The sequence below is a fragment of the Narcine bancroftii genome, chromosome 1, assembly GCF_036971445.1.
Source record: "Narcine bancroftii isolate sNarBan1 chromosome 1, sNarBan1.hap1, whole genome shotgun sequence".
Lineage (NCBI taxonomy): Eukaryota > Metazoa > Chordata > Chondrichthyes > Torpediniformes > Narcinidae > Narcine > Narcine bancroftii.
Genome location: NC_091469.1, coordinates 115,032,892 through 115,058,478, shown reverse-complemented (window position 1 = coordinate 115,058,478; position 25,587 = coordinate 115,032,892). Strand labels below are relative to the sequence as shown.

Below are 25,587 nucleotides of genomic sequence, written 5' to 3'. Positions count from 1 at the left end.
TTGACCTTCGTGTGCCAATGGGCTCAAAGTATCTCGGAAATTGTTAGTGAGCTGAACAATTTAGTGGGCATGTGGAAAAGTGTCAGGTACAGGAAATGTATGTGTCTACTTTCACTGTTTAGGCAGTAATTAAATCTGTTTCCACGTTTCTCGTGTCAATTTTTCTGATCACAACTTGCTTCTTTCTGTAAAGAAGCAATAAAACCAGCTGATTGGTTTCTGCAATTTTGAGGGCAAAGCTGTGACAGAGAAGCAGGTAAGTTAGTGCCTTAAATCAAAGCACAAATGCTTTTGGTAAACCACTGTATGTACTATTCATCTGTTTGGGCACTCCCATTGGCCGACCACACCTGTGGCTCCTCCCAGACTCTTGAATAAAGGTTCCACAGCCCCCTTCCCAATGCAGGACAGCTGAGCAGCATGGACGTGCCTTCGTTCTATAGCGAATAAAAGCCTATCAGTTTACTCATCTTCAGTCTATTGGAGTCATTGATGGTGCATCAATTATATTTGCTATAGTTTTTTATATATATATATATATATATAATGGAGCAGATCCTGAAGCCATGGAAGCTGGAAATTGATCCTCAATCACCTGAGGCATCTACCAACTTTGAACTCCGGCTACACTGTTTCAAGGTATGCCTCTAGGCTTCAGCCATTGTGAGGTCAGAGACCAACAAATTACAAGTACTGTCCTCCCAAGTCGGCCTCCTGGTGTACTTGATGATCAGGGACACTGCGTGGCATCAGGAGGCCATAGACATTCCAAAGGGTCAGTACCTCCGAAAGATTAATGAAATCTATGCCAGGCATCTCCTGGTGACCTGAAAGCAGCAACCTAGGGAGTTGAACATCCTGTAAACTCTCAGATGGGCCTGTGAATGTAATGCCGTGATAGCCGTGGAGTACACGGAGGATCTGATCAGGGATGCGTATATCGCAGGGATCAGGTCGAATTACATTGGCCAAAGACTACTGGAGCAAGGTGAGCTCAGCCTGCAGAGAGCAGTCGAGCTGGCAGGTTACGCTGGAGGTGGCCCTCCAGAATATGGAGGCCTACTCAACTGAAAATGTGGCTACTTCATGATTGCCTCACTGTCTCGACCCGCTAGTGATTTGACCACAGCAGCACTCCATGAGTGCCTACCACCACCATCGCCACGTTCCGTCAGCGACCTAACCACAGACACTGTACTCCAGGAGTGCTTGAAGGGCTACTTCTGCGATCTGGGGAAGCACCCAAGGAAATGCTGCCCAGTGAAAGACACGGTCTGCTCCAGCTGCAGGAAGAAGGGACACTATGCCAAGATGTGAAGATCCAAACCCCTTCTCAGCAGCACCATGTGCAAATTGTGGAGGTTGCCATCTTGGATGCCACCATCACCAGGAACTAGCAGCACCACGTGCAAGTCATAGGGGCTGCCATCTTGGATACGACCAGTTTCCGGATCAACACGCGATCTCTCCACCGAAGTGACAAGCAATGATCCAACACTGGCCTCCATCACACTCAACTTGGACAGCCTGTATCAGCCCACCAGGTCAAAGATGGACATTCAGGTAAATGACCATGTGACGAGCTGCCTGTTTGATAGTGGGAGAATGCAGACCTTCATTCATCCTGACACAGTGTGGTAAGACCAGCAAACCAAAAAGTCTCCTTGGGCTCAAGGTCACATATGGTGGATGACCACAGCTACTATGCAGTGACTCTGACCATGCGGGGTACATACTTTAAAGACTTTAAACTTTAGGTGATGTCACAGCTCTGCGCTGCCAGGCTACTGGGACTGGATTTTCAATGTCACCATAAAAGTGTGACAATAGAGTTCAATGGGCCCCATCCACCCCTCACTGTCTGTAACCAACAGTTCTTGAATTGCCCACTGCTCCATCTACCCTTCAGCTCCTCCCCCTCCCCCCCCCCCACATTGCAGCTAACCGGCAACCCAGTCGCTCATTGCACACAATCTGCAGACTCTACACGCTCGAAATCAACCCTTCAATGCTGTTCACAAATCTCACCACCGACTGTAAACCTGTTGCCACTAAAAGTAAGTGGTACAGGGCCTTTATTTGGGAGGAGGTGCAGTGGCTACTCAGAGGGGATCATTGAACCCAGCACCAGCCCTTAGAGAACACAAGTGGTGATAGTGAGGAATGGGGAGAAGAACATCGACTACAATCAGACCATTAATAGGTACAAACAACTAGACGCACACCCCTTCACCTGTATATCCAATTATGGTGAACTAAATCTCACAGTATCAGACCTTCTCTACCATTGACCTGAAATCTTGATATCATCAGCTCCCTATCTGCCCGGAGGACTGCCATTATACTGGATTCGAGGCAGATTGCCACCTCTACCACTTCCTGCGGTTCCCCTTTAGGGTTACCAATGGAGTCTCAGTCTTCCAGCAGGAGATAGACCATATGGTAGATCAGTATGAGCTGCAGGCCTCATTCCCATACCTCAACAATGTCACTATCTGTGGCCACGACCTGCAGGATCATGATGCCAACTTTCAAAAATTCCTCCCAACCACAAAGCTCGTCAACTTCACATACAACAAGGCCAAGTATGTATTTTGCACAACCTGCCTTGCCATCCTTGGCTGTGTCATGGAGAACGGAATCATTGGTATAGATCCTGACTGCCTGCACCCGCTCCTGGAACTTACCCTCTCCCACTGCTTAAGGTCCTGAAAAGGTGCCTGGGCCTACTATGCCCAGTGGATCCCTAACTATGCAGACAAGGCCTGCCCCCTCATTAAATCCCCCTCTTTACCCTGATGTCAGAGGCCCATGCAGCCTTCAGGTGCATCAAGGCAGACATTGCTAAGGCCATAATGCACGCTGTGGATGAATCCACCCCGTTCCAGGTGGAGAGCAATACGTCAAACTTCTCTCTGGCTGCCACCCTTAACCAGACAGGCAGACCAGTTGCTTTCTTTCCCCGTACCCTCCAGGGCCCCGAAATTCAACACTCTGTCAAGAAGGAGATCCAGGCCATTGTCAAGGCAGTGCAGCACTGGAGACACTACCTGGCCGATAAACAATTTACCCTGCTAACTAGCCAACATGCAGTTGGCTTCATGTTTAATAATCAGCAGTGAGGTAAAATCAAGAACGACGAGATATTGAGTTGGAGAACTGAACTTTCCACCTACAATTATGATATCTTGTACTGGAGGTCAATAACCAAAAACTGCCAGGTCTATGCAGAGTGAAAACCCCACTTCTACTGGCCAGAGAGACCACCCACCCCTTTGAACATCTGAGTGTTGACTTTAAAGGACCCCTACCCTTCTCGGACTGCAATGTGCATTTCCTCAATGTTATTGATGAGTACTCCCATTTTCCATTTGCCATTCCTTGCTCTGACATGACAGCTGCCACAGCCGTCAAGGCCCTGTGCAGTCTTTTCAATCTGTTCGGCTTCCCCAGCTATATTCATAGTGACCGGGGGACCTCATTTATGAGTGACGATTTGCCTCAGTACCTGCTGGCTAGAGGCATTGTCATGAGCAGGACCACCAGCTACAACCCTTGGGCAGGTGGAAAGGGAGAACACCATGGTATGGAAGGCTGTCCTCTAAGCCATGCAGTCTAGGGACCCTCCAATCTCCCATTGTCAGGATGTCCTCTCAGATGTATTCCACTCCATCAGGTCCTTCCTATGTACTGCCACAAATGCCACACCCGATGAATGTATGTTTTCCTTCCTCAGGAGATCTGCAATAGGGGCCACGCCAGTGCCATTCCTACACCAGAAGCATATGAGGAGTCATAACTCTGAATCTCTAGTCGAAAGGGTCCACCTCCAGGCCAACCCCCAATACACTTATGCCCTTATGGGCATGAGGATACTGTCTCTGTTAGGGATCTAGTGCCCTCAGGGGCTCTGGAGACAACCACTGATCACTCCACACCCCCCTCACCTCTAGCCACCCACGATGCGCCAGGGCCAATGCACATTACCTCACTCCCAACAGAGGACATGCTTGTCGCTACATGCCCACCAACCCAATGCCGATGACTGCACACAGGCGTCCCAGACTGTCCAGGACCCCATCGCTGCATCACAGTCAGTATTATGACAGTCATAGCAGAAAACCAGTCCGTCTGAAAGACTTAATCTATAACTGTATCATCAATACTTCACCCTACCATACTCTTAAGAAAGCAAGGGGTGAATGTGGTAAACTATTGTATGTATTAATTTATCTGTTTTGGACACACCCATTGGCCAACCGTACCTGTGACTCCTTCCACAGACTCCTGAATAAAAGTGACTCTTCCACAGCCCCCTCCCCAATGCAGGACAGTCGAGCAGCATGGACATGCATTCGTTCTATAGTGAATAAAAGCCTATCAGTTTGTTCAACTTCATTCTATTGGAGTCATTGATGGTGCATCAATGCTGAAAAAACTCAGGCAGCAACAATGGAGAGAGAAACTGTTAATGTCTCATGTCGGGTACCCTTCATCCGAAGTCAGAATGGGAGCAAGAACTTTAAGTTGTCGAGAAGATGTGGGAGGAAAATGGATAGAGCAACTTGATGACAGGGTGAAATAGTGCCTGTGTAATGCTTTGCTAATGTTGTATATCTGGGCCATTGGGCTGTGGGCCAGTGCTGATACAAACAAAGGAGGAGTGAGTTATGTAAAATTGGATAATTTGACAATGTATCCTGTAGACTTCAATGGGCCCAGACAAAAGATGAGATGTTGTCTTCCAGCTTGAATCGGGCCTCTTTGTAACAGTGCAGAAAACCACTGATAGATTGGTCAGGGTTGAATGGTGAAGTAATGTGGCAACCAAGAAGTTCAGGGTTACCCCTGCACATTGAGAACAAGTATTCCAAAAAGCCTCTGTGGGTCATGAATGTATCAAGGAACCTCAAATTCCAAATGTAATGATTATATTCAATGATGCAAAATGATCAAAGCAGTATAGATGGAGCGTTTGATTTAGAATTTGTATACCAATTCAACACCTGTGTTAACAATTCTACTATGTAATGCTGCAATAGTCTTACAACTATACGCCAGAATAAGAAATGTAATCACAATGAAACTGAACTGATGAACTCCATGGATTAGCTGGCCTGGCCTTGTTTTTAGCCCATGGGACCAACTTGAACCATGAGGTGCCCTTAAATAGGAAAATAATAAGAATGTGTCGTCTTCCCATTGAACCTCAGTGAAACATTTATTTTCAGGAGGGAATGTTTCTGAGTTATACCTGACCACATCATGTTTTCTGTCCTTGTGATTAGAACATCTATTCTGATGAAATGCCTTGAGAGGTTGGTCATGGCCAGGATTAAGACCTACCTAGCTGAAGAACTGGATCCACTGCAATTCACTTATCATCAGAATTGCTCCGTAATGCGCACAATATCACTGACTCTGGAAAACAATAACTCATCCGTACAACTCCTCTTCATAAACTAAAGCTTATCCTTCAACACCGTTATTCTCTTGGTGCTGGTCAACAAGCTCCAAACCCTGGACCTCTGCACCCTCCTCTGCAATTGGATCCTTAACTTCCTCAACAAAAAAACACTGTCAGTACAAATTGGAAACAAAGTCTCCTCCTCACCGACTATCTACACAGGTGCACCTCAAGGATGTGTGCTTAGCCCACTGCTCTACTTACTGTACACCCATGAATGTATGGCCAGGCACAATTCCAATGCTACCTACAAATTTGCCAATGGCACCACAGTTGTCAGCAGATTCACAAACAGCAAGGAGGAAGTGTACAGGAGGGAGATCAATCAGCTCATTGAAGTTGAGTCAGACCAACAACCTTGCACTCAACATTAGCAAAACCAAGGAGATGATTGTGGACTTAAGGAGGAATTCAGGAGAGCATGAACCAGTCCTCATTCAGGGCTCAGTAGTGCAGAGAGTCAAGAACTTCAAATTCCTGGGTGTTAACATCTCTGAGGATGTCCTGGAGCCTCTAGTTTGATGCAATCATAAAGAAGGCTCACCAGCAGATACTTTGTGAGATGTTTGAGGAGATTCAGGATGCCACCAAAGACTCTCAAGCTTCTACAGGTGGAGAGCATTCTGGCTGGTTGCATCACTGTCTGGTATGGCGATGCCAATGGTCAGGACAAGAAAAAACTCCTGAGGATTGTTAACTCAGCCTGCAACATCATAGGCAACATCATTTTCTCCATTGAGGATATTTACAAGTGGCAGTGTTTTCAGAAAGCAACCTCTATCTTCAAGGGCTCCCACTACCCAGGGCATGTCATCTTCAGCCTGCTATCATTGGGAAAAAGGTACAGGAACCAAAAGACAAGCACTCAGCAGCACAAGGACAGCTTCTTCCCCAGAACCAAAGGCACTGCCTTACTTTGACCTTTTGTGCAATATTTTAATTTTTTTTTGTAAGGTCGTTTATATGAATGTTTTCACTGTGAAACTGCTGCAAAACAAATTTTGTGACTTGTTCATGACAATAAATCCTGATTCTGACTTTGACATATGATTCAGACAGGCATGTCCAAATGCTACATATGTGTATTTTACAGATGATTGGTTCAGTAACAGGAGTGGCGGAAATCCCATTCATGACAGACATTACAATGATCAATCTTGATGGTGGGTCCTGACACATTCAATTGACTGACCACTTCTATCCATAGATGCTGCCTAACCCATTGAGTCACTCTAACTCCTGTTTCAATGACAACGACTACTTATGTGGACTGGTATTTATTTGCGAAGTAACCTATATACCCATTCTCTTCACTCTTATCTAGTGATCTTCCCTCTCCTTGTCACTCTTGTGGCTGTGAACATTTCCCTATTGTCTTCTTATTGAATGATCCATTCAAAATATGAATCAGCCTTTCTCTCTGTTGCATCACAGATCAACAGGAAATAGAAATTTACAAAGATAGTGTTATTTTTAAAATAATATTTTTATTATTAATTACTAATATAACACCTTATCTGAACCTATTCCCCAATTAGGTGGGAATGTGTGTGTGTGTGTGTGTGTGTGTGTGTGTGTGTGTGTGTGTGTGTGTGTGTGTGTGTGTGTGTGTGTGTGTGTGTGTGTGTGTGTGTGTGTGTAAGAGAGAGAGAGAGATACCTAAACCATTACAGCTTAGGCGCAATTCTGGAAAGTTATTCCGAAGTCAGTCTTAGAAATTCCAGTGTTGACATGAAAACTCTTACACTGGCCAAAGAAACGATTGTGAATGAGGTGGGAGAGACTGAGAGACAGACTGCTGGAAACTCATGAAACCGAGATAAATTACTTCCAGATTAAGTGTCCTTTCAGACAAGAGGTGGTCACAACTCCCCTTTTCCTTTTCTAGGAGAACCTAAATGAATGACTTTTCATAATACTTCCAGAACCCAGATGCAGGTCAGTCCAAAATGACCATCACAATGGTCACAATCCAAATGCAGTATTTCTCCTGCTTCCAGTACCCAAATATGGGTCAGTTAAAGTGATCTTTCTTTTGGTCATGGTGTGGTACACTAATTCCCTTTCAAAAATGACCTTCCTTTGGTCACAGTTGGGATAAAAACTCTTCTGGACAGGGAGAAACAAACAAATTGACCATTGCCACTCCAGCATAGTCCCTTCAGATCCTGCTGCTCAAATTGCTGCTTCTTTAAAATGGTTGCTGATCACAAAATGTATTATTCCTTTAAGTCTGTCTCTCACATGACTGTCCACACCTTTGCCAGGATAAAAGTTACACATTTCCTCTCTTCTCTTCAAAAGTAGTGAAGTGTACAGATTACTGCTAAACTCCATTCTCTCCACAGTTGTGAATGGTCACAGCTTATACTCGCCCTCAATTTGTTAATCCTTAAAGTAACAGTCCCACTAAAATGAAATGCCTCATAATACTCTCTGACGCATCCTTCTATCTTTTAAAGCCCATTTGCCACACAAATAAGCTTATCCCTTTCACTGCTAATCAGGTTCTGTAAGATTCCACATCAATGCAGAATTCCAGATATGGCTAGCGAGGCTTAGATGTGATTCCATACGTGTGCTTTGGTGCTGGACTCTGATCAAGCCCAATGGTAGAGCAGAGGTTTACTGAGATATACCAATACTATGGCTAGAGAAACTGTTCTCATTCGCAGTCTCCATGACACCCATTAATGTGAATGTTAAGTATAGTCTGCAAAGAAGAAAGGAAAGAACAAAATAAGTTTTTTTTTCAATAATCTGTGTTTGCTTTATTGCCTTTAATTAACTAAAATCTTAAGGTGTGAGTTGATTTTCTTTAAAAAATAAAAAAATAATTTTTCAATTGTTAATTAATTTGATTTTTAAACTTTGTTGAAAATTAGAAAGTTCAGATTTACACAAAGTCCCTTGAATGTTGCACAGGTTTTTAGATCCTGTTGATCCTGGATCTCGTGTAGTTTCTGTACTCTTCAGTTTTTCTTTTGAATTAAAATCTAGGATTTTGCTACTGTTCATTCTCTGATCCACAAAAAAAAATGGGAAATAGGTTTAACTTTTAAAAAGAAATCCCTAAATTTTCTTTCTTCTCCTGTATATTGGACTAATTCTTGATGAACAAAATTAACATTTGCACATGTTGCATATTTGCTGAGTTGGGCTCCTCTTTGTATGATTTGCATTACTGAAGTCTGCTTTTAATATATTTTTGCCAGTGATTGGTTGGATTGTAATTTCCCAGTTCCATCTTGTAGAGAATCAGAGAAATATGAAGTACAGACAAAGAAAGGCCTTTTGGCCCTTCAAAGTAATATAGCATGGCAGAAAATTAATTCTTTCAGTCGAATCAGATTAGGTTACTTCCTTAGCAGGTACAAATAAAGGAACAGTCACAAATATGAAATTGAATAGATGGAACAAAGTTCAGAAAAACTATGGTCATGGAACCTGTTACAAAGGACTGTACAATGCGCATCCATGAAATCTATGCACTGAAAAATGAGCAGCAACTCCCAAGGGCAACAGGATCTAGATGATCTAGTAATAAATTACTCCAAAAGGAACCATCTCAGTATCATTTCCTTTATGCAGGCCTGGTTAAATGACTCATCTAATGATTACTGACTGCTGTAGTTAAACATAAGATAATTTCCCTCTCTTCATTTCCCTGAAGTATTCAAATAACATCTGCGCAATCAATCTTTAATAGATCCTTTGCTATAAGGTTTTTTTTAAATTTCCCACAATAATCTACTGTTTCTGCAGCAAATTGATCAATATCAATGGAGGTTTTTTTTCATGTTCAATAGGTAATCCAAATTTCTCTATTAAACATAGTCGATTATGTCTTTGCAGAACGTCATTCTTGTTACTTTACTGGGTTATTTCAAGTGCTCCAGTGGCGAATACATCTGATGTAAATGGTAACAAGTTAATGACTACAAGAGGCCCACAAAACACATGATATGAACCCGCCGAGTGAATGCATTGCTGAATAACATGAAGTCTTGACACCTGTGGTTAGAAAAGGCCATAAAACATAGGAGCTGAAATAGGCTATTCAGCCCATTGAGTCTGTCCCACCATTCAATCATGAGCTGATTGATTTTCCCACACAGCCACACTGCCCAACTTTCTCCAGAAAACCTGGCTAATTAAGATCATCAATGGAGAACATTTAGATTAAGCCTTATAAGTTATAGCATCTACCATTGAATCCCTGGGGCTACATTAACTGCTGCTGAAGGGTACTGACACTACTATAGCTGCAATAGTACATGTATAACAATTTTGCCGCTTACATATTGCAATCACTGCAACCTTCAGTGATTGTTGTTCTGGAACATCAAGATTTCTCCATTCCCCAGTACTAACTAAAGTCCTACCATTCACTTTGTATGATCTATCATTACCAATCTCCTGAAAGTTCTCTACTCCACCTAACAGCATTAAATCCCATCTATCATTATTCTATGCCAACCATATCCTATGATTAATAGGATCTGTATTTAGGGCAGCACAGTAGCCTAGTGGTTAGCACAATGTTGTTACAGTGCCAGCGATTGGGACTTGGGTTCGAATCCTGCACTGTCTGTAAGGAGTTGGTACTTTCTCCCCATGTCTGTGTGGACTTTCCCTCGGGTTCCTCCCATTGTTTGAAACATAGTGGGATTTGTAGGTTAATGGGCTCGTGGGCCAAAAGGGCCTGTTGCCATGCTGTATTTTTAAATTTTAAAAAAAAATTAAAAATTAATGACAATCTTCCACTATATTAATAATAAGACTGATTGGATAAAGTAATTTTTGGTGATGATACAAAGTCAGGCGATTTAGCAAGTTGTAAATACGATGCAAGGAACCTGTACAAAGAGAGAGGTTTAGTGAATAGACAAAAAGCTTGCACATTTGAACCAAGGGTGCTTGCCTGAGCTATTCCCATCTGTTTCCACTTGGCATGTATCCTTCTAAACTAGCGTTTCTCAACCTTTTTACCCTTGTGGAACCCTTGAAATAGTTTTCATGTCTCAGGGAACCCCTACATAAAAATTATTATATACCATTATTAATATCTATCTCTTTTATGGTAGTTCACGTGGTAAACATTATTTTTTTTTCCGGATAACTTGTTTAACAAAAAAATGACCCCTTCTTTTGTCAAATTTATTGGCAATGCAAAAAATATCATACTGCTCGTTTATGAGACCTCACACTGAGATTTTCATTTTAAATAATACGAGGTTAAAGTCGTCGGTGTATAGTAAAATTACAAATATAAATTTAAACAAAAATTACTCAAAAATGCATTAGCCTATTTATTACTGATTCTCCCAGAACCCCTAGTGACTTCTTGCAGAACCCTAGGGTTCCAGTGAACCCTGGTTGAGAAACACTGCTCTAAACATTTCCTATACATGAACCTGTCCAACCCTCTCTTAAACATTGTAATTGTACCTGCCTCGACCACCTTGCACACAGCATCTTTCAGCTTCTCTTGTTGGGGAAGAGATACAGGAGGATCAGAGGCACCACCAGGAATAGCTTCTTCCCATTGGGGATTGAGAACGCTAAACGACCAAAGGAACTGCTCACTCTAACCATCTGAGTCTCTCATATCCACGAAACAATATTTATTTATTTTTATAGCAATAATACTGGCCCTGGACATGTCGTGGCTATCCCTCGAAGTCGGGGATGATGGCTTTCATTCCATTGATCTATTTATGGGCTGAACCCAATCTTGGCTTTGAAAGTTCTTCCACATTCAGGACAAGTCATTCTAGATGGCAGATTGGACTTTGGTTATTGCGGCCTCTCTTTCCATTTTCTTCACTTTTCTTCTAGTTCTGCACATGTTTGGCTTCAAAATTTGCTGCTCCTTCTTGGATGATGGTTTGCCAGAGTTTCCTGTCCTTGGCATTGGTTTCCCAATTGTTGATGTCAATGTTACATTTCTTCATTTTGGCTTTTAAGACATCTTTAAATATTTTCTGTTGTCTGCCTCTTTTATGTTAGCCTTCTTTAAGGTGGGAGTAGAGGATCTGTTTCGGCAGACGTTCGTCTTTTATCCGAGCAAAAGGACCGATCCATCTTAGCTGGTTCTTGATAACGGTAGGCTTCAATGCTTGTTGTTTTTGCCTCATTTAGCACATTTATCTTCCCATACAGATATTTAAGATGTTTCAAACGCAGCATTGTTGGAACTTTTCAAGTGCCTTTAGATGTTGCCGGTATGTTCAGATTTCTGATGCATACAGGAGCATTGGGATCACCACTGCTTTGTACACTAACATTTTTGTGTCTGTTCAGATGTCACAATCATGAAAGACTCTTGTTTGAAGATGTTCAAATACAAATGTTCCAGCGCATTTAAGATGGTGTTGGATCTCGTCGTTAAGATCGACATTGGAGGAGAGGTGACATCCAAGATACGGAAAGTGGGCCACATTTTCCAGGGTTGTTTCACTAAGTTGAATTGATGGATCTATCTGATTTATCTCAGTTGGTGATAGTTGGTAGATGATCTGAGTCTTCTTGGAATTGATGGTAAGTCCAAGTTTTGTTTATGCGCAGTCAGAATCTGCCGTAGATGATATTCTGAGAGAGCTACAACACTGTTACCAGCTGCATATTGGAACTCGCTGTTGGAACTTGCGGATGTCTTGTTTTTGGATTTGAGATGGGAAAGATTGGAAAGTCTGCCATCAGTTCTGTAGACAATTTCAATTCCTGGGGATAGATCATCCTTGATATGGATGATTGTCACGATAAAGATGGTAAATACACATCTCTGTTTTACTTCTGATTTGACCCAAAAAGACTCACAGTTCCTGTTGCTCACCATGACTATGCAAACATGCCACCATGGAAGAATTTCAGGATTCGTATATACTTTTTAGGACATCCCATAGGAGTTTCCTTGATACCAAGTCAAAGGCTTTGGTGAGGTCGATGCATTGTGAAGATCATGTCGATTGCTCCACGGGATGGTCTAAAACTGGCTTGTGTCTCCGGAAGGATCTTCTCAGCTAAAGGCTTGAGCTGGTTATTCATAATGCGGGTAAGGATATCTCCTGCTGTTGATGATAAAGAAATTCCACATTGGGACTGATCGCCTTCCCTTTTGTAGATGGTAACAATTGCTGAGTCTCTAAAGTCTGCTGGTACATCTTCATTAATCCAGATCTTGTTAAGAAGTTTATGCAGTTGGTAATGAAGCAGGTTATCTCCAATTTTGTAGATCTCTGCTGGTGTTCCATCGAGTCCAGCAGCTTTATTGTTTTTTCAAGGTTTTGCTGGGCTCCCTTGACTTTTCAAAGTGTTGGTATTTGGCTTAGGGTTGTTTTGAAATGCTGCTTAATCATGTTCCTGTCAAATGAAACAGTTTGGCTCAGAAGATATTCAAAGTGCTCCGTCCTTCGAAAATTGATGTCAGCATTGCTCGTCAGGATGGTTGAACCACCTAGGCTTTTGAGAGAGGCTTGACCATGAGTTGATGGGCCAAAAATAGTTTTAGTTGTGTTTTTTTTTTAAAAAAAGCCTTGAGTGGATTTCCTTAGATTTCTTTCTCCACCTATGGTGTTTCAGGTTTCAGGTGCTCTTCTGGACTGCAGGCTTGCATTCCTGATAACGTTTCCTTTTGGTAGCCGATTGTTGATCATTTTGTAAGGTGATGAAAGCTTTTCTCTTTTCATCGATGAGTTGTTGGAGTAGTTGTCATGGTCATCAAACCAATGCTGATTTTTTGTTTGTCTTGAGCCCATTTGTTTCTTTGTTGGAGATGATCATAGCGTTCTTCAATTGGTTCCAGTGATTTTCTACAGATGGTAGGATTTGTTGAGGCAGCTGTTCATGAAGATGTTGTTGGAACTTATGTACATGGTTGATGCATTGAAAGGTGTTAATGTTGAATTTCTTAAGTGTTCTGATTTTGGTGTTTCCTTTTGGTTCCCAACTCTTCCTCCGGTATATAGACAAATCTATCGGGGCTGCCTCATACCTCATTAGCTTGTTAACTTAATTCACTTCACATCCAACTTCCACCCTGATACTAAAATTCACTTGGTCCATCTTCAATAACACTCTCCTCTTCTTGGATCTCTCTGTCTCCAACTTGGGAGACAAGCTTTCCACTGACATATGATACAAACCCTCCAACTCCCACAACTATCTGACTACACTTCCTCACATCCTGTCCCCTACAAGAATTCCATCCCCTTCCCTCAATTTCTCTGTCTCCACTGCATCTGTTCCCAAGATGAGGTCTTGCAATCCAGAGCTTCTGAAATGTCTGCCTTCTTCCACAAACGTGGCTTCCCCTCCACCACCACCAACTCAGCACTCACCCACATCTCCTCCATTTCCTACTCATCTGCCCTGGCCCCCCTGCCCCAGACACAACAAACATAGAATCTCCCTCATCCTCATCTCCACCCCACCAGCCTCTGCATCCAATGCATCATCTGCCAGAATTTCCAGCATTTACTACTGGATCCCACCACTAGACACATTTTTCCCTCTCTTCTCCCTTGGTCTTCCACAAGGACCATTCCCTCCATCATTCCCTCATGCACTCATCCCTCCCCACCTATTGTACCCCTGGGCCTTCCCCTGTGCCCACAGAAGGTGCAATACTTGCACTCACACCTTCTCCCTCATCATGGTCTTGGGCCCCAAATAGGCCTTTCACATGAAGCAACACTTCATTTGTACATCCAGAGGAGCTATTTACTGCATTCAATGCTCCCTTTGTGGCATTCTCTACATCAGGGAGACCGATTGCAGACTGGGAGATCACTTTCGCTCAGCACCTCCACTCCATTCGCAACCACAGCCAATGACCAACCATTTCAATCTGGGTCACACTCCCGCTTCACATGTCTGTCCATGGCCTTATGTATTGTCCCACCCTGACCATCCGCTGATTGGAGGAAAACCACCTTATTTTCCGCCTGGGCACTATCCAGCTAGATGGTATGAACATTGACTGCACTGCTTTCCATTAAACCTGCTTGCCTTTACTTTCCCCTCCCCCTTTCCTGTCCTTCCAATTCTTTCACTCACACATCCCTGCCTTCCCCCTTCCCCCTCATTGCTGCTGTCCCCTCCCTCCATTCTCCACCTTTTATCTCCTGCCTTGCCACACCCCCTCCCCATCTACTCTTTTGTTCGGACACTTCCCGACGGTTTCTCATACTTTGATGAAGGGCTCAAGCCCAAAGTGTCGGTTCTGTATCTTTGCCTTTGCTACATAAAGGACACTTTGACCTGCTGATCTTCTCCAGCATTTTGTGTTTTTACTTATTGAAAAACAGATTGTGATAGACAGGATGGATGCTGAGATTATGTTTCCCCCAGTGGAAGTATCCAGAACTAAAGACCATAGTTTGAGAGAACGGATGAGTCGAAGAGGAATTTATTTACTGAGAGCTGTGAGTCTTTGGAATTCTTTACTCCAGAGCTGTGGAGATAATCTTTGAATATATTCAGCAATAGTCTATACAGGTGTTTAAACTACACTTTATGGGAAGAGAATGAGAAATAGGTGGTAAAATGTGGATCTGCTTGATCCTTTTGAATGATGGAAGAAGCTTGTGGGACTTGTAGGCCGATTCCTCCATGTGTTCTAATTCCAATTACACTGTTCCCAATCATTGGTATGTTGGGAGAATTATTGACATGGATGTCATAAATTCTCAGAAATTATCACTCTCTCTGTCAAGTATTTAAGCAGGTGAAACAGTACTTTCTGATTGTCAAATATTCTGTCCACCTGCAGTACAATCTCTTTCTTTTAAGTGTACTTGAAATTAGAGTTAATACTGCATCATTTGTGTATTCATTAATTGCACCTCAGAACACTGTTACTCAATAATTATTTTTAAGAGAATTATACTTAAATAGTTTTTTTTTAAACTCTTCTCTCCTCACTCAGTGAAACATCCAAAATGCAAACATGGTTTTTGGAACATGTGGGAGGTGATTTGTAAGCAATGAATAGAATTAAATTTTCCTGAGGCACAGATTATAACTTCAGACTTAACGTATCATTTAACATGAGCCCTTTAACTAATGCAGGATGAAGGATTGTGACCAAAATAAAATTGATCCAAGAGTAACCAGGAGAGCATTGGTTAAAATTATGCCTTGGACTATTTTTGTGCCTCAACTTCATTCAGAAATGGAATATAACAAACTGCTAGACTAGTGAGAACATATCTGAAGTCAGGTGTTTCTTTTAAAGGAAAACTGCTGTGAATCAATTAGCTGTGGTCTTGGGTGTGACAATCATCCTTGGACTCTTCTGCCTTTCAGCATTGACATTCAGTCTTTTCAACAAATAACTCCCAAGTTAAAGTTAAAATTAAATCGAGTTATCATACTGGTGTAGCAAGAACGAGAAAGTGCTCAGACGTAGTCGAGTTGAAGTTCAGTAAAAGTCATTTACCCAAATAGTCACTGCAGCTTTTTAAAACCCCACACATTCCAAATGACGTAATCGCATTGTGACATCACTCGGAACTTCCCAAGCCGGTTCGATTAAGCCTCCGGTGAGCCGCTACACTGGCATCTATCCAATAACGAGGACATTTTCCCAAATAGGAAAAGGTGCCCAGAAATATGTGAAAAATTGAAAGATCCACTTTTCAATGAAAACAGGTGAAATTGCACAAATGGAGTCATTAGTTGATAACATCATTGCCCACATCTGGAAAGGGGTGGATATGTGGGAACTTCAGCCACACCAGGTTCAAGAAGTGAAATAAATCCAGTTGTTGCAACCAAAGGGATGTCCTCCCTGCTGCCTGCACACAGAAAGTCACTGCCAAGTTGGTCTTCAATTGTCTTTGTTCAGTTGCTAAAGAGCTGCACCCTGAATCATAGTGTGGATTCTATCCATCTAAAGGTAGAAGAAGCATCCCTTTTTTCTCCCATTCTCTAAAGGTAAGGTTATCTATTGTGAAAGGGATTAGTTGATTTTGCTTCAATAATAATTTTGGTAGTTGGTAATTTGTTTTTTTCCTTTCTACGTGAATCTTCTTCCAAATGTTGAGCAGATGATGCAGTACTGGTGAACTTCTATGTTGCACCAGTTTTTCATCCCACTTATAAAGTATATGTTCTGGTACCTTCTCCCCGATTTTATCTAGCTCTAACCTGGTCCAATCTGGTTTTTCCCTTGTTTGATAAAAATCTGATAGATATCTTAATTGTGCTGCTCTATAATAATTCTTAAAGTTTGGTAGCTGTAAGCCCCCTTGTTTGTACCATTCTGCTATCCTCGGCTCCCCCCCCACCCCCCTTTTCCATAAGAATCACAAAAAATAACATACCAAAAAATCCAGAGATCTTTCTTCTAAGTAATATAAGAAATAAAGAATTAGGCCTCAAATTGGATGAAGCATAAAAAAGATTTATTATGATAGCCTCAGCTCCAGCAAAAAAATGTATAATGTCAACCTGGAAATCAGAAGAGAGCCTGAGAGTACAGCAATGGTACATAGAAATTAATAAATGTATTCAATTGGAAAAATTAACATATAATTTAAAAAATAAAATCACAGTATTCAAACAAATTTGGGAACCATACATGGAACACAACAGAGGGGGTCTACCGCAGACCTCTGCCCCCTAAAATGATAGAATGAGAAGACGAAATGAACTGACCCAGTGTGTAAAAGTAGATGACACAATTTTCTTGTTTATTTTCATTGCGTGATGACATTGTTTAATGGGTTTATTGTATTGTATATGTTGAACGTTTAGTGGGTAGGGAGGTGGGTGGGAAGGAGGGAGGGAAGGGAGGGGGAAAAAGGGAAGAAAATGACACTGTGTATATTCAAGAGGGAAATGTTTGTGTGTATTTTGGTTATTATGGTTCATAGTGTGAAAAATTAAAAAAAATTAAAAAAGGTACAAGAAGCATGAATTCTACTGAATATCAGCTCCAAGAGAAAAGCAGCGAGCAGCATCAACCTTAGATATGACCATGCAAAAGACCTCATTCATATGGAGTACCCTCTGCCATTTGCCTGTCTGCAGAAATCCATCTCCAATTTCCCTTTGCTTCATGATAGTATGCAAGCTGTGATTTTAATCAAGATACATAGGAGACCTAATCTCAGTGCAGGTTGGCTGAAACCTTGGACAAAACTTTACCCAGCCCTTCTCTCTGCAGAGTGCACTGGAACCCTAGCTGGAGTGAATCTAATCTACAAAACAAATGGGTAACCGTTGAAGGTAGTGTCTCTCCATTCCAGAAGCAAAATCACCACCACTTCAGTCATTGAGACTCTTGTATATGTTTATGTTCCGTAGCCAAGTTCCAATCCATTTGTTGACTAAAACAAATGAGAAGGTAGGCTATTGGGGTTAAAAACACTTGTATGGCCAGGGCTGCCAGAAATGGAGCAGTCTGCACTTTGTTTTGCAATCCTTGTGTGGTTTTGAGATAAGACAGCCAGTTTCGAATTGTTCTTTATTCTGAGGAGATGAGGAGTCTACAGTTTAGACCTGAAAACTCGATTGACCGCATTAATCACTTTTTAAGTAATGCATTAAGCATCATGTTAATCGTGACAAAGTTGATAAGTAATAACCCTTATAAGGTATAATAACCTGTTGAAGACCTCTCATCAATTTGTCATCGAACATTTAAGAAGAGCGAGTCATAAATAAAGGAATTCCAGACTCTACAGGTGATTATAATGGAAGATGGTTGCTACATAGGCCTTGTGTTTCACATCTGAAAAATGGAGGTTCTCTAACAACTGCTCCAGCAGACCCTCTGATAATAAAAATCTTTGATGAGAACCAAACAATGTTCTCAACCTCTGCACAAAACTCATGGTTTATCTGGGAGTAGTAACCCCACCTCTCTTATATTTCTGAAACATGGACCACCTCCAGCACTGGACAGCTACGATTAGCATTGTCTCTTCAAAATGTTCCAAATTCACTGGTAAGATAGGAAACCCATGTCCGTGTTCTGTCCAGTATGAAGATCACCCATACTCTTGTCCTAATTACAATCAGTTGTCTTCAATGGACAAAAGCCAGGACATTTAAGTGCCCAGCATCAGACTCCCAAAACAAACTACCCATCCTAAGCTTTATTGAAGCAAAGGACTACCAGATGGACAATGGAAAAAAAAATCAAGGATGATTTCAAAATCTCATGGGAATCCCTGGAATGGCATTAAGAACTTCACATTCATTCACTGGAAGCACACAGTAACTCAGTATAAAGGATTGCCCTGCCTGTGGCAGAGTCTTCAGATCAATAGGAACGGAATGGAAACAGGTCATCCCCAAACATTGGTGACTGTCAAAGAGAAGGACATTCACCATAGTTATTCAAAGCTAATGAATTGACCTAAACAAGCATACTCCCTCATTATCCCAGTATCATTTTGACTTGAAGGGTTCTGACCTGAAACATTGACCCTTCTTTTCCGAGCATTGATGCTGTTTCACCCACCACGCTCCTCCATCTGAGTGTTTATTGCTGCAGATTCCAGCCTCTGCAATCTCTCGTGTTCATATTTAACATGATTACATACTGACTCAAGCTTAAATGCTTTTAAAAATTATGCATTGGAACATGAACTCATTTATATTAAACATGTACTAAACTCTATTGTACTTTTCAAAATGTACAAGAAGCACGATGTTAAAAGCTGCACACCCTCAATTGTTATGTGATTTTTCCAGCGGCAGCCATTGATGAACATAGTATAGAGAAAGCACAAAAGTGTTTTACCTAATTTAAAGTTGTTTCATCTCAAAATTGGTTTGTAAAATATTTGCTTTCCCATAAAAATTAGTGCAATTTTCTGTCCTCGTAAATATTAATAAAAATAGAACTTATAACATTTGCAGAATTAAGTAGCCAAAGTTGTTTCTTTGTTTAAGAGGGGTGATATGGATAAATTATAAGATGATAAGCCTTACATTAGTGGTAAAGAGATTATTGGAAAAGGTTCCTGTGGATTGGATTTACTCATATCTGGAAAAACATGGACTTATTAGGGGTAGTCATCATGGATATTTGTTGGAGTAGCCACATCATACAAACCTGACTGCGTCTAAGGGGATAATGAAGATGATTGAGGATAGGTCAGTAGACATTGACATTGATCAAGGTCCTTCAGGGTAGACTGATCCAGAAGATTTAAGGCACATGAGATCCATAGAGATTAGGTGTTCCAGAGGGATCAATGCTGGGACCTTTGAAGGTGGAGACAGTTCCATACATTGATCCAGCAATAATGAAGGAATGGTATTATTTTTACAGATCAGGATGATGTGCAACTTGGAAGGTTTTGCAGGTGGTGGTGTGTAGAGCTCGTCGAAAAAACCAAAGACTTGTTGATCCAAACCAAGGCTTTTATTAGCAAAAGACAGGAGCTCTTCACAGGTGGACGACCAGTCCGGAATGATCCGACCTGGCTAGGGACACAACCCTTTAAGGCCCAGACAGTAGGCGTGGCTTAGCTCTCAGCCAATCGCTGTAAGCAGTCTAGATACACATTGGTGATAGATCTGTACTATCACATGGTGTTATCACTGTCCTTGACCTTTATAGGGAGAAGACATTATTGGTTAAGGAAGTACTGTTGGAATAACCAGGGTAAATAACAGTAGTTCATTTCATAGATGGTACATGTAATACCAAAATCAGAATTTATTGTCAAGAATAAGTCATGAAATTTGGTGTTTGGCAGCAGCGTCAAAGTGCAAACATTCATATTATAACCATCTTACAACATCACTAAAAAAAATTAAAAAAACAATAGTGCACGAAAAGTAAGGCATTGTCTTTGGTTCATTGATTATTCAGGAATCTGATGGCAGTGGGGAAGAAACTGTCCCTATGCTGTTGAGTGCTCGTCTTTAGGCCCATTTATCTTTATCCCAATGGTAGCAGAGTTAAGAGGATGTGGCCTGGGTGGTGGGGGTCTTTGAGAATAGAGGCTGTTTTTTTAAGACACTGCTTCATGTTGATGTCCTTGATGGGGGTGAAATCTGGTGCTTGTGATGTCGCAGGCCGAGTTAACAACCCTCTGGAATTTATTCTTGTCCTGAGAATTGGCGCCTCCAAACCAGGCTGTGTTGTAACCAGCCAGAATGCTCTCCACGATACACCTGTAGAAGTTTACGTGAGTCTTCAGTGACATAACAAATCTCCTCACACCTCACAAAGTACAGCTACTGGCGAGCCTTCTTTGGTTATGGTATGTTGATGCAATCACATTGTATGCAGAGGTGGAATGAATGAATGTTTAGGATGGTTGGAGGCACCATTCAAATTGACTGTGGTCTGGATGGCATTCGATGACTTCATTGATTTCCTTCCCCGGCTGTTATGTATTGCTTTCTAGTGAGAGAGGGGCCCTGGTGCTAAATATTTCTAAAATATATTGTTTCGGGTACAATCCTGTTATGTAACGAATTTGGTTCTATAACACTAAAACTATTTTTTTTCCTTTTTTTTTAGGATTTAACAATTCAGAGCGCATATGCGATAAAGAGTTTTTAATTCGCAGGGCAGCAACAAATCGTGTTTTGAATGTCCTTCGACACTGGGTTTCCAAGCACTCTCAGGTACGGAATCTTTGAGCATTAGAATAATGGCAGATACATTACAAATTCCAGCAATTCTTCTAAGTGTCCTGTTTTTCTGAATATGCTCATTTTTCTGAGGTGTCTGAATTGCTTTGTGTTGTGTTGATAAGTGAACAGCAAAGGAGGATTGACTAGGGTGGCACAGTAAGCATACCAGTTAGAGAAACCTCTTTACATCACCAGCAATCAGGACCGGTCCTGGGTTCGAATCTGGCGCTGTCTGTAAGGAGTTTGTACATTCTCCCTGTGTCTGCATGTGTTTTCTCTGGGGGCTCTGATTTCCTCCCACCCTTCAAAAAAGTACTGGGTGTAGGTTAATTGGGGTGTAAATTGGTTGGCATTGACTCATAGGGCCAAATTGGCCTGTTACAGAGCTGTAGGTGTAAATTTAATTTTAAAAAAAGAAAAATGTTTGTCATTTTAATATAATTGAGTTAATAGGTCATGCAGATCACTGTTTCATTTGAGCTGTGAACATACTAAGTATCCTCTGGACTGAGGGATGGGAAAAAAACACATTTAGTTAACTCAATAAACCCAGGAAATACAAACAAAATGCTGGACGGTGCCAACAGGTCTGGCAGAATCTGTGGAAAGATAAACAGAATTGGCCTTTCAGGTTGATGACTATTGTCAGAATTGAGACAGATAGATAAACAAGTTGGTTTTAAGGTGCAGAGAAAGTACGGATGGGAAAGTACAAAGGGAATATATGCGATAGGGTGAGGTTGGGGTTGGCTGGGTTTATTTTGCGAGAAGCAGCAGTGAATGGATTAACAGCAGCAGTTAAAGTGTGGTATTATAGACAGGGAAAAATGGTGCGGCCTGCCAGAACTGCTGTAGTGGCAGAGTTGCCACTAGTGCGGACCCACAGAGAGAGGAGAGATGCAGTGCTCCCCTGAAGGATCCTGCCACCCAGTCCTACTGCCGACAGCTCTGCATGGCTTTATATGGTGTTTTATTGAAAATCATGCAGCCGCGGGGTCTGGACCAAAGTGACGGCCGATGGATTCGGCAGCAGCCACGAAGGGTTACAGACTGCAGGGGAGCAGCAGACTGGAGCAGGGCACCAATAAAGGGGAGAATGCCCCCATTGAGAAGGAGAAGTATAGGAAAGACCCGACAGGATGGTGACTCATGGCAGTGGAGCAGCGATGGGCTCAGCGGTTGAGCAACCCACACAGGCTGTGAGCTGTTGGGTACTTGTCAACACATTCTTTCTTAAATAAGGAGTCCAAATCTGTACACTGAACTTCAACTGAGGCCTCACCAGAGCCTCAGCATCACACCTCTGCTCTTGCTTCCTATTCCTCCAGATATGAACGGCAACATTGTATTTGCCTTCTTCACCACTGACTCAACTTGGACATTAACCTTCAACGAAGACTCCCCAGTCCCTTTGATTCTCCAAATTTTGAATTTTCTCCCCATCCAAATAATATTCTCCCCTTTTCTTCCTTTTTTTCACCAAAGTTCATGACCATATACTTTCCAACATTGTACTTCAGTGGCCACTTCTTTGCCTCATTCTCCTGATCTAGCTAAATCTCTGTGGAGCCTCTCCACCACCACCTGCCCCTCCACCTATCTTTGTATCATCTGTAAACTCAGTCACAAAACCATTTATTCCTCAATCCTAATCATAAAATAAAAATAAATGGCCCCAATACCGACTCCTGCAGAACACCACTGGTAAATGGTAAATGGTAACCAGTAAGAATAGGATCCCTTTATTCCCCCTCTCTGTTTCCTGCCAATCAGCCAATGCTCTATCTTTCCCATAATTCCAAGGGCTCTCATCTTGTAAGCAGCCTCATGTGCAGCCCCTTGTAAAAGGCCCTTTGAAAGTCCAAATATACAACATCAACTGCATGTCCTTTGTCTAGCCTGCTTGTGGATTCCTCCAAAAAATTGCAATAAGATTGTCAGGTATGATGTTCCCTAAAGGAAACCATGTGGCTTTGGCCATAACTAATTCATGAGGCAATCCATAAGTGGCAAAGATAGCTCATAGACAGTCAATTGTAGGATCTGCTTTGGTGTTTCTCAGCTGTGAAAGTACTAGCCATTTGGAGTGTGCGTCCACAGCTACTTGGAAAGTCTCACCTATGAATGGTCCAGCGAAGTCTACATGAATCCGATGCCAAGGTTTGGATGGCCATTTCCATGGGTTAGCTTCGGCTTGCAGCATTTTTGGCTGCATTCACTGACATACTTTGCATTCTCTTACTGTTGTTTCAATGTCTCTGTCTATGGAGGGCCACCAGACATGCATCTAGACCAGTGCCTTCATTCGTACTATTTCTAGATGGTTGTTGTGTAGTTCTGATAACATGGTAGTTTGCCATTTGGCTGGAATAATTGTATGGTTACCCCATAGTAAATATCCTTCTTCAACTTGTGGCAGCGTGTGTGGTAAGGTTTTAGATCTTCTGGAATGACTTCAGATTCGGGCCACCCATTAAGGGTGAAGTATAGGATCTTGCTTAATGTTGCCTCTTTTCAGGTTTCCTTTGTGATCATCTGGGCTGTAATGGGCAGTTGTAGAAGTTGTTCTTGGTTGACGGCTGCTTCTTCTGCTGTCCATTTAATAATTTCTTCTCGTTGTTCTGTCTCGGGTAGCACAATGCGTGATAAGGCATCTACATGGCTATGAGTGTTCCTGATTTATGTTTTATGTCATATTTATATGCTGCTAGTAGCATGGCCCATCTTTGAATTCTGGCCACAGCTAATACTGGTACACCTTTGTGTGGACCCAGGATTAAACTAAAAGGCTTGTTGTCTGTGATCAGGGAGAATTTTTTTCCGTAAAGATATTGGTAGAATTTCTTTACATCAAAGATGATAGCCAATCCTCATTTTTCTAGTTGGGCATAATTGTGTTCGCTTGTGGTTAATGTTCGTGAAGCATACGCTACTGGTTGCTCACCTTTCTCTGTGATTTGGGCTAGTACCACTCCTAGTCCCACTGGTGAAGCATCCATGGCTAATGTATCTTCTTTACTAAGGTCGTAGTGGATCAGCACCTTATTTGTTGATGTTTGTTTTTCCTTTAGTTGGCCGACTGTGTTTTTGGTTTCTGTGTTACAATACCATGTTTGACCTTTCTTGAGTAATTGGTTCAGCGGGATGCATAGTGGAGACGTATTAGAGATATGTTTTCAGTCATGATTAACAAGTCCTAGGAAGGACAGTAATTCCGATTTGTTGGTTGGGTATGGGACCTTATGAACAACTTCTGTTCCTGTTGGATTCATTCCCACCTCCTCGTTGTTGATTGTAAACCCAAGGTATGTTACTGAGGGGTGCATGAAGACACATTTGTCCTTTCGCAATCCTTTAGCCTCTTGTAGTCTGGTTAAAACCTTTTCAAGGTTTTATAAGTGTTTACCTTTGTTTCGGCCCGTGATGATGATATCATCTAGGTTACACCCAACTGAGACCCCATATAGTAATTTTTCCAGTGTGGCTTGAAAAATCGCAGGTGCTGTTGAAATCCATAAGGCACGCGTGTATAGGTGAATAGTCCCAGATGCGTATAGATTGTCACATTTTCCCTTGATTTTTCGGTCCAATCCTATCTGTTGATATGCTTGAGACAAATTAAGTTTTGTGAATTTTTGCCCTCTCTTTAGTGCTTGGAACAATTCTTCTGCCTTGGGCATTGGGTGTTCAGGTATTTTGAGTGATGGATTGATGGTGACTTTTTAATCGCCGCAAATACGAATTTCACCGTTTACTTTTCGTACAGGTACAATGGGTGCTGCCCCAATTGCTGTATTGTATTGGTTCTAATATGCTTTCATGTTTTAGCCTGTTTAATTCAGCCTCAATTTTCCCTTTCATAGCAAATGGGACAGTTCTGGCTTTGAAGAATTTTGGTTTTGCATTATCTTTTAATTGCAGTTTAGCTTGAACACCTTTGATTTTCCCCAATTCTTGTTGGAAAACCACTCCATGGTTGTTGAGGATTTGATCAAGTTCAGGCTGGGAGGTGTCCGTGCATTTTACATTTAGTATTGAACCGATTTCCAGCCAGTCTAGGGGAATGTGTTGAAGCCAGTTTCTTCCAAAGAGAGCTGATCCCTGGGAGTAGAGAGAGAGTGTTTTTGGTTACTGTTGTTTGTATTGTACTTGGACCAAACATTTTCTAAACACTTTGATTCTGCCTCCTGTTACAGATCTTAGAGTTATTTCAGTTGTTTTTTTTACCGGGATGTGTGGTAGCAAGTGTTCCTTTACATGTAACGGCATCAGGGATACCTCTGCCCCTGTGTCAAACTCCATCTTCAGGGGGTGTCTGTATATTTTTAGCTGTATAAAGATTGCTGTGTTTCCTCCGTTTATTCTTCGGATGTGTAATATCTCAGGAGTTGAAATTTCAAGAGCTTGAAGATCAGCCATTTGGCTTTTATCATCATCGTTGCTAAGTTGCCTCTATCTCTCTCTCTCTCTCTCTCTCTCTCTCTCTCTCTCTCTCTCTCTCTGCAATT

At 41.9% G+C, this 25,587-nt stretch overlaps 1 protein-coding gene across 3 annotated transcripts in view; it reads left to right on the top strand.

Moving 5' to 3' along the window:
* Window positions 1-25,587, top strand: part of rasgrf2b (Ras protein-specific guanine nucleotide-releasing factor 2b) — a 243,633-nt gene that overhangs the window by 169,434 nt on the left and 48,612 nt on the right. For all 3 annotated transcript variants that reach the window (XM_069936440.1, XM_069936436.1, XM_069936444.1), the window contains one exon: window positions 20,964-21,070. In XM_069936440.1, coding sequence (XP_069792541.1) covers window positions 20,964-21,070 — 107 coding nt within the window. The remainder of the gene's footprint in view (window positions 1-20,963; window positions 21,071-25,587) is intronic.